Consider the following 10,372-nt stretch of genomic DNA (forward strand, 5'->3'; position numbering starts at 1 on the left):
AAAGAAATACCTACTTTGGATTGCATTCACAGTATCTGCTAGCAAATTTCTCCATCAGTCTATCAATCTTCTGAGCTTCACCAGGTAGACGGAATCCCTCCAGAAAGTAGCGTAATGCTGACACCATATCTCTATTGCCAAAATCCATCTGGTCGACATATGCATACATTACCTGAAAAGAAAGAAAGAAAGAAGAGAGCACTTTAAATAACAAACGATTCAGGTAGCTAAAAGCTTTATTAAAAGATATGAAACTTTGGTAAAGGCAGATTCTTCAGAAGTCATACCTCCTTACTGAAATCATCACTGTCCCCTAAAAAATCTCCGATGCCAGTTTTATCTAAACGATCATTTGCATGTAACCATTCTGCAATCTCAGCAGATGTATTACCCAATAACCTCTGCTCCTGAAGGAAATGTATACCTTTCTTCGGTTTCCTACTGAACCTGAAACAGAAGATTTTTTTTCATGGTCATGGAAGGTTTAGATTCACAGCCACACAAAACTATTTTTCTGCATTTATTTCATGGTACCTTCTAATATTTTCAATCACATGCGAGAATAAATTACCATTTAATGATAAAAGTATCAGATTAATATTATTCATATAAGGCCAGATATGATATGTCTAATAAATTCTTCTAAAGCTACCAGCCATGTAAGATGGTTTAATGGAGAAAACACCACGTTTTGAGAACCATCTTCATCCTTGTCCTCAGGGTACTGAAGTTATAAGAGATCTCGTCCCTGATTGAATAGGAATTGTTTACTAGAGCCACTTAGTAGTGAATCAGGATAGACGAGGGTGAGAAAATGGCTGCTGAATTTTGCTTATGAAACATCTCGTTCATGCTCGTAAGGTTCTTTTACATGCCATTAATCTGCAACTTGGGACTGCTAGCTTTACTTCCCCTCCAAAAGGAAGTTCTGCTGCAGATTTTTATCACCCTTAGAAATCCATCAACCTCAGCCAGGTTTGAACCCGCAAACCACTGGTCCACCGAGGGAATGTTAAAATACTATGTTTTAAATCTAGCACATGTGAGATGGTGACATATTTGAAAGATATCTGATTAAAACTTCAGCTAAGAAAATGGATATATTGACAAGTTGGTTCTTCAGGGTAGATGCTGGAGTAACAACATGAAGTGGCCATGTACTTTCAAACAAATAATTCCTAATCATTTTAACATGTCTGTGGCTGATCCAAAACCATTAAATAATCTATCAATGAACCTAAAAGAGTCACTACTCACAAAGTAATGCCTGTTTCCCAGATTTCCTTCTGATGTTTGAGCACTTCAAACTGTTCTGGTGTGTCAGGAGCTTCTCTGTTGTTGCCAGAACCAATCACACTCCCCTGTCCTGAACTGCCAGAATTGAGGCTGTTGTTACTGCCATAAGACTTAATGCTGCTGTTACCTTTTGGAGGTACCAACTCACTGTCAGTTTCCTTGTGACGATCAGCACCTATGTAAGTTAAAATCATGGTATCCTTCACAGAGTAATAAGCAGTAATTCATGACTGTCCAAAAAAATTTAGATGTTAACTTTTGAAACAAAAAGTCATTATTTCAAATTATGTACAAAATAATTACTTAAAATTATACAATTTTCAATAAAATTCATAATAAAATCCTTTATATTTAAGGTAATCTTACCAACACTAATCTCTATTACAACTGTATCATCAAATTCAGAATTCAATAGATTTGTCTTCTTTTATATATATAAAAAATATTCAGAATCTAAATAACTGTAATGCAAGAAAGGAATTTCATGAACTGTACCAAGTTACCAAATTTATAAAAGAAGATAAGGAACTTCAGTTCAGAGATTTTATGTACTCTGAACATTACAAAAGTAATAATAATGTGGGGCATGGCACAGAGTTTGATAAAAGTGAAGTAATAGTAGCTCAAGTACATATTAGCACATATTAAAGACAAATAATATTTACACAGGTACCTTTTATTCAAAAGTTTCAATCCAGAAACTGGGGTGAAATATATAGAGATCAATCCCATATTTTCTGCTAATTGTTACATACTATATTTAGGTGAAAGTAACTTGATATAAGTTCACAAAAATGTCTTTTATACAATTTTAAAAATACAAATCATTTCAGAAAAAAACCCTCAGAAGTGAAAAGTAAATACTGTAATAATTTACAATATGACTCTCAACGTGCTTACCCAAAGTTGTTTGAGAGTTAGGATTCACATAAAGATCTTTACTCCATTCTACCATACATTTCAGAATAGAAACTAAGCACTCTAAACCTCGAATCCTCATTGACTTTTCTTGATTTGGTGTAGCACCCAATTCCAGAGCTTGTCGCCCCTGAGCAATCTTTGACAGGTCGTTGACTAGTCTGCAGTACAAAATAACAATGCCCATTGTGAATACTGTACAATAAAAGCCCACTACTAAGAATATGGCATAAAATAAAAAATTACTGTCATTATAAAACACTGTGATTCTCTAGCATCATGAAATCTAGGCATTGCAATGACAAATGTGACCTTCATTTTGGTCTAAACAGAAAATAACATGAAGGGAGTATGAAATATAGCAATTCACAATTTATAAGCAGTAACAAGCAGAGAAAATTATCTTTGCGACATTTAAAATGTCACTCCGTACTACCTGTTATTCACGGTAAAACTGCTTTTCACTGTTAAAGATGCGTACGAATGGAAAGTCACATACCGTATCTCAAATTACTTGAGTTTGTTTATAAATACAGATTACTGTTTAACACTTATACCATTTTTCACCAAGGCTGGAAAAGTACCTTAATCTAATATACATCATCGAGAAAAATGTACTGTATACAGAAAATGTAATACAAAATGTCTGTCTTATTAAAAGCAACAATTTTTATCTTAAACATTTTCAGTCTACTCAGCATTTATCAAAATATATCTAAAATTACACTTTAATGCAAAGTCGAAAAACACCCTCAAAATCAGATTTCAACATAATCACTACAAAATAGCAATGCTCCATGCACACGGGAATACAGACAAACCAGACAGGGTAATGACTCATTCAACGTAAGATGTACTGTAAAATAACATTTCTACATTTCAGTGCAACAAATAATTTCAGAATTCTGAACAATATTACAAATATATAATTCCCTGAATTACGCTTTTTACAAAAAGGTTTACCTTTCAAAGAGATTTGCTGCAGACAAGTCACAATCATAATTAACATAAATGTCAACAACACTCTGAGCATCAGCACAGATCCTGGTTAGAGCTTGAATCACCATCCATTTATGTTCAAATGAAGAGCTCGATGTTTCCAGGATATTTAAGAAAATTTCCTTGAAGAATACCTGCAGAATAATATAAAGTTAATAACGTCTGTTGACTCTTACACATTGTTTCACATTTTACGACGTGTAGCCATTAAAATGAATTTTGAGCAAAATTCGTATCAACTATGCAAAAGTACACGCAGCTTAAGCTAAAATCATTTTGAAACACCTATGCTTTGTTGAATTTACAACATTGTACTGGGAACAAATCTTGAAAATAAAAAGCTGAATAAAAACATTTCGGTATGTTTCAGGGTTCGTAGAATTAAAAAAATCTTCAGATCAATAAATCCGCTATTTGGATTGCAATTAAATTTAGCAGTACCTGTACAGCTTTGAACTGATGTGGGATCTTTGCTTAAATGAAAGAGGAAATGTTTCTATCCACATTTTTAGACCACAATTTTAAAATATGAAATCAGACAAAATACATTCTACTAACAAAGTATTAAAGTTAGAATTCAGTCAGGTTATTCAAGCCCAATTCAAAACATAAAGTACAAAACTTATGATGTTCCATGAAGTATCATACCTCAATTTGCATTTTTAAGTGCATCTTGAACTTTGACAAAAGAGCAAGAAATATTGCTAGTGAAAGTTCAAACACTTCAGGGACGGAGGAGACTCCATTCTTCGAGAGGGCTACACACAGATACTGCTTGATTGCTGTCACAAACATTTCATTGGCTCTGAATACTGGACCAGCATTCTGGAGGATTGACAACAGAAGATGGAGGGATAGAATCTTTGAGCGTAACTCATGTGACCTGTAACAGTGTACATAGCTGTCAGAGTTGAGCAGGGATAGCTCATTCAGTATGACGATTTAATGTCGGCTTGATGACCATGATTTGTTTCACAGTTCTGCAGGAATTTTTCTACTGACCATATCACTCACTCATGCTGTCAGTATGACATAAAACAAGATAAGTAAAAGAATTATTTTAATGACTGTAACATTGTTTAATGACACTGTTTTCTCAATATCTCAGAATTACATTCTTTCTTTTCTTTATGCTATACAGGTCTGTCAGTAAAAAGTGTGTTGATATTTCGCATTTATTTATTCACTATAAATATCTTTAAATATATAAATAGCTAAGTACACATTAGGTATGACGCTGTCTGGTCTCTAAAGCCAGTCTGTACACATGGATTTCCAGGTGCATCAGTTATTAAGGTTATTTTCACTTGTAATTCTTTCTGCTACGTACCTAGGAATATGAATTGTTAGAGCTGTGTACTTTATTTGTTTACTTTTAATTAATGGTGCATTTCTTTGTACACATAAAAGTAAATAAAGTTACAAAACGAAAAAGTTTAGTGTAATAAGTTTATCAGATGCAATGTTCTACTGTACATTACTACACAAAATGACATAAAGTTACTTTGGATCTGGCTGTCCTTCGGGAAGCGGCTTCATGGACAGCTTGCAGAGGGCTCTGAACACAAGAAATGCATCTTTCTGAAGGACATGAGTAAACTTTGCTGTAACAGCTGTGTCTGCTTCATTCACATCCATGCTCTCCTGCAAAAATCGCAGATAAATCAACACACAAAATCAAGTATGTTAATATCAATTAATTGTGATGACGAGTGCTAATGTTCAGACAATCATAACTTGTGTAGTCCACTCAATCATATGACCACACTTCGGCCACACACGTTTCTGGAAATGACTGGATCATTTCCTCCAACATCCTTTTGAGTTCAAAATTCACAACCATCCAACATACACATCATTAAACAAATCAAGAATCAATTAAAAGATTCATATTAAGTCTGAGCCCAATATGATTCTTTAGGAATCATTTGAATGATAAGAGTTGCACATGCACAAGTTAACATAACAACACCTGAGAGGGTACACGAGTGATGGATGGAGTTGTGGGTTGATTCTGCAGGCTACCATTGTCAGACTGAGATTCCAGCACTGGACTGAATGAATCTCCACTCTCTTCAGCACTTGTATTTGTTCTCAGTGTTGCTCCATCACCTTCACAGCCTGAAATGAGAAAGAACATTACAGCATCTGCACATTACCATAAACATTTATAACATTTTATAACTATTTACAGCATAACTATATCAGTGTTAAACTCCACATGTATGTAAGACTTTTAACAGTTTAGTCTTCAAATTCACCATAATTCAGAAAACAATGAACAAAGATTACATCGATGTTGTTGAACTTCTGGGTTTTAGCTTTTGTGTTCATCCGCAGATAGATACCAACGCTTCTCCAAAATGTTATCTACAAAACATCAAAACCGAGAGCAACATTGTCATCTTTAATGCCATGAAAGTCTCAATCTCAGAAAGATTCCACTGCCTCCTTGTTTAGTTTCTTGCTGTAAGTTTTATTCAGAATAATTATTTTGCATAACATAATTTAATTCAGGACATACTGACAATTTTTTACAGCACTGACTGAGTAATCACTGTGACATAGAAGTAGGTTGTATTTTGTCTCTCAGGAGTAATCACAGTTGACAGTTAAGACAACTGGCTCTGTATAACATGAACGGACAACAAAACATCTTTTTTACTTCATTATTCAAAACTGATTTGTGGACTACCTCATATGAAGCCATCTCTATCTAACATGGATGTGTAATATTAGTGATGTGTGAATTGCTTGAAATTTTGAGTCAAGTTTAAAAAAAACTCGGCTTGACTCAAACTAACAAAAATGTTAGAAAAAATCAAGTTTTGATGATTATTTCATCATTTCCACTTTCTTTGAAAATTGATAAAGCAACCATCGACTTTCAGCTCGAAGTGTTATTGATAGTGCATAGCGAGCATCGATCTCTCACTCTACATGTATTTTGGTTGGATATATGATCATTGAATAATTTTTAAATAAATCTCTGAATGTAACATGAGTGTTCTCAAATGCAGTGTGGAAACTTAAAATTATTCTGTAAATTTCCTATGAATTTCATGAAAGTAACAAACATACCTTGAACCACAGTATCTACAATGCCAATCAACATCCCTCGTACCATGTCACGATGACTCATCTCAGATTCAGACTGGATGACACCCTCAGCTTTCTTCTCACATTTATCAGTTCCTCCATCCAGGTAGTCTGATGGCTTTGCTTCACCTTGGTTCAACTCCATTCCCTCCACATTTTCTTTCCCTTTGTTAATATCATCTGCCTGGAAGCAAAACTGACTGGTAAATATTAATATTCCTTCAACAGGGTTCTTTCAGTTTTTATCTTATACTCTCTGTATTTTCTGAATATTTCACATGATACTGAGGAAAACATTCCATACTAAACAAATTAAGCATGGAAGAAAAGCTATACTGTACTATAACAGATGTACTGTAACTGAGGATACAGGTTCTCAACCTTCTCCAGATCTCACTCTTGCTTACTTAGCTGCAAGCCACAGTGCCTATTAAAAATGCTACAAACTTCATATTACAAACAGATCCACATATCACTCAATAGCGATCTTTAAAAATCATCAATTCTGTGACATTTGTTTGCATAATTTTTCAAATACCAGGTCCCTCTAAGTGTTTATAAATAATTATTATGACATTTTAATGGTAATTCCTACAAAGTTAACAATTTAAAATACAAGAAGTAGCCACAACAGATGAGAGCAACATCTCCCTATTAGAAACATATGTAATTGTGAAGGTGACTGTTCATCTTTCAGGTTTATATTGTACAAAAGAAGTTGTGGATTCTCTTAACCCTTCAGCGTGGAGTACCGAACATCGCTCGTCATGACGTAATCATCCCATGGCGTAGAGTGCCGAGCACTGCTCGCATAATGCGCGCTAAGGTTTCTCCTTCTACGTAGCGACTGACCTTGTGGTTTATGTATTCTGGCTCCAGTAGCTGTGTAGAGAAAAAAAGCTGGCTGTCGATTGATATATAACATGACTCTGACAGATCGATTTTATCAGTGTTTTTCGACTTTGAAATATAGATCGATTATTGAACTCAACTGCATTCAATCTCTGCTCTGTGGCTCCCTCTATCGAAGATGAATGAAGTAATATAGTTACGGCTACGACAGCTGTGTAGGACATATTGCAAGCTTTGCAACGGTATATGATGTCAACAAGCTTGGTATGAACGGACTTCTGTAGCACATATCTGCCGTCAGTCAGCCGCGATTATGGCTTCGAGTAACAGACGTTTTTTGTCTCCTCAAGACATTGATAGAACTGTAGACGACCGAAGCATAGTGTGTTGTGAACATTTTGTTCAAAGTTTCACTTAAATTCATCAATTATTAGGGAAGTTGTGCCCATATAAGTAAAATGATGCACTTTCAAGCTCAAAATTAAATACCCAAGCAAAAAATCCTCCCACAGCACAGTATAGACTTCGGATTTAAATGCTCCCACGCTGAAGGGTTAATGGGTATGTCCTCCATCCAAAACAAGCCATATCAAACATTATCCTAACAAAAAGTGTAATGAACCTTTTCCACTTACTGCTTGACTTTCCATGCGTGTGAAGATGACATTCAGCATCTGAGTTAATGTGGCACGAGCTGTTGTCTGATTGATCAGGTTCTTGCTAGCCAGGTATATGTTGTAACAAGTTCGTACTGCCAGAAGAACTGTCCCTTCATGAACTTCAACATGCTGACTTGTTACAACTGTCAGCAAGGCCTAGATACAAGGGATTAATAAAAGATTTACGTTAACATGTAAATATGACCTAGGCAATGTATGATAGGGTTCGATGGCAGGCTTCTGTGAGCATGGTGATGAATCTTTGGGTTTCATAAAGAAAGTGGGCTATACTTTCACAAGCTGTGTATATAATCAACTTTGCAAAAAATATCCTGACAATACAGTGAATGAGTTACCATGTAAATATGATCACATTAAAACTATGTACATAACTGACTTTTATTTACTGAAACCATATATTCATCCACCGTTGCCTTACTGGCCTATCACAGCTTCACCGTGGCCCTTGGCTGTATTTTCAAAGTATGTGACAGGCTTTCTCAGCTACCCTAAGGTTGTCAGGGGCATGTCCTCACTGTATATGATGCTGACAAGCATTCCCCTACTTGAATATTGCTTCTATCTTACAGAATGGATATGGGAATTGACCCACAAGTGTGGTAATGACATAAGGAAGAACAAGAAGATATAATTGACTTTTTGGTTGTTTTTATGGTACAGGTAAACCTGTATAACATTGTACAAATGCTAAAATATGGCTAGCAAACAGTGTACTTAAACCTGAAAAGTACAGTTATGCAATTTAATTCAGGTTTTGCTAGTGATAAAATGGTATAATCTATTGTTGCAAAGTTGCTCATATTACACAGTCAGAATTATAATTTACCGTCATTTCAGAGGTCCTTATGCTTCCATAATCAGGGCAATGAGTGATCATCGCCCTGATGATGGATGGAGCAAGGACCTCTAAAATGTTGATAAATTTCTATCAGACCACATGGTGCACAAACCCAGAAGACAGCCATTTTCATTAATCTCTCTAGTTAAGTACTCACAGTATAATGTTGATACTCATAGTAAATATAAAACTGCAAACATATTCACGCAAACTTCATGTAACAATACAAATTAAACATATAAAAGGGAAGAAAGGATGTAAACAAATAAAAACCATCAAAAACTTACATAAGGTAGACCTCTCAAAATGTCCCACATTTAATCACCTTTCTGAGAAGTCTCTAGTAATATGCATATCAGCCTAACAATATGACTTCAGTAATGGATCACAATGCTTACACATTTATAAAATTTATAAATTCTATTACCTTTATTATTTGTAACTGAACCCCTTCATCTGTTTGTGGGCCACTGAAACATCCACATATTGTTTCAACAATGCGATCAATAAGATATTTTCCTGGAGTAGTTGAGTCAGGAATATTTCCAGTTAAATGTCCATAAGCTATGAGTTTCTGAAATGAATAAGTTTGATTTACAAATGTATGTAGCATGAGAATAAAATCTGTACTTTACAAAACACTAGTTCAGTAACAAGTTATATACCTGAAGACAATCAAGAGCTGTGACAACAATCCTAGCTGCTTTGCTCTGACATGCCAATTCAAATGGAAGAAAGTATTTCTCTGCTGTAATGATATTGGCTTCATCATTCTTTGGTAATGGCAAGGCAGATGATGAGTTAGGGCCATCCTGACCTCCATCTTTCAGTTCATTTCGTATCTCTTCTATATACATAATCACAATGTAAGGTTATGACAATTAATCAACAAATTTAACCAAGATTAAGAGCTATTACAATTAATGAAAACTTGTCTTAAAAGATATCAACCATTCAATTACATGCAATGCAAAACTACTTACAGTATAACCGCCACTTACTGTGGTCAATCAAAGTGTTTTTAAATAAAGTCTGTTAACATATTTCAAAACAAAATGAGCAACTTACCCAATGCCACCTCACAAGCCCGTTTCAACTGGGAGTGGTGCGATCGCTTTATATCTTTGTCGCTAAGTATCTTTTCTAGAGCTCTAACAATAAACATTTCTTTGGTTTTAAAAGTCCTTTGCATCGTTACCTAAAAGAATAACAACATCATTCTTCAAATGTAAAGTACTTAATAATGTCAAACACTTTACAACGCCATTATTCTAATCAATCAACACAGGAAGCCATTTTTAACGGAGCTAATACTGTAGTGAAATTTAAAGCTATTGTTCCTTAATTCGGCAATTATCCTCAATATCAGACTAATCAAATTTAAGTACTGTAACATGTATGTTTTTATAATGTGAAAATATATGTTTTAATAACACACTTCATTATTCGGTCAGAATGTCGATTTACTTTCTTTACCAACATTTAAACATGGAAGTTCCTTTAGTTTTAACTAATGCTTCAATGCAACTCTCTTTCCCAAACTAAACATTTTCTAGCAGTTATAGGCAAAGTGGAATATCTACAATTCATGTAATTCAATATGTTAGTATGCGATATTTCGCATAGTCAGACATTATCCTTTAAGTATATATCGTCTTAGTTTGTCGTTGATATGCACATACTTATATTA

The 10,372-nt window shown here is 34.7% G+C and overlaps 1 protein-coding gene across 3 annotated transcripts in view; it reads right to left on the reverse strand.

Annotated features, from left to right (window-relative positions):
- Positions 1-10,138, reverse strand: part of Sec71 (ADP ribosylation factor guanine nucleotide exchange factor Sec71) — a 30,207-nt gene extending 20,069 nt beyond the window's left edge. Inside the window, exons 1-14 of one of the 3 annotated variants that reach the window (XM_087350193.1) lie at positions 10,121-10,138; positions 9,751-9,880; positions 9,348-9,529; positions 9,110-9,256; positions 7,800-7,979; positions 6,295-6,496; positions 5,186-5,334; positions 4,718-4,857; positions 3,862-4,096; positions 3,178-3,347; positions 2,197-2,375; positions 1,258-1,471; positions 288-447; positions 15-172 (exon numbers count right to left, since the gene is read on the reverse strand). In XM_087350193.1, the coding sequence (XP_087206319.1) occupies positions 15-172; positions 288-447; positions 1,258-1,471; positions 2,197-2,375; positions 3,178-3,347; positions 3,862-4,096; positions 4,718-4,857; positions 5,186-5,334; positions 6,295-6,496; positions 7,800-7,979; positions 9,110-9,256; positions 9,348-9,529; positions 9,751-9,874 (2,240 nt within the window). In that variant the 5' untranslated portion in view covers positions 9,875-9,880; positions 10,121-10,138. Of the gene's footprint in view, positions 1-14; positions 173-287; positions 448-1,257; positions 1,472-2,196; positions 2,376-3,177; positions 3,348-3,861; positions 4,097-4,717; positions 4,858-5,185; positions 5,335-6,294; positions 6,497-7,799; positions 7,980-9,109; positions 9,257-9,347; positions 9,530-9,750; positions 10,005-10,120 lie in introns of those variants that run through there. The other 2 variants (XM_087350194.1, XM_087350192.1) reach the window with 2 other exon arrangements.
- Between the last annotated feature and the right edge of the window lie 234 nt (positions 10,139-10,372).

This window comes from Zootermopsis nevadensis, unplaced genomic scaffold (assembly GCF_977971745.1).
Source record: "Zootermopsis nevadensis isolate Lab colony 2312 unplaced genomic scaffold, Znev_1.0 Znev_ptg000017l, whole genome shotgun sequence".
Classification (NCBI taxonomy): Eukaryota; Metazoa; Arthropoda; class Insecta; order Blattodea; family Termopsidae; genus Zootermopsis; species Zootermopsis nevadensis.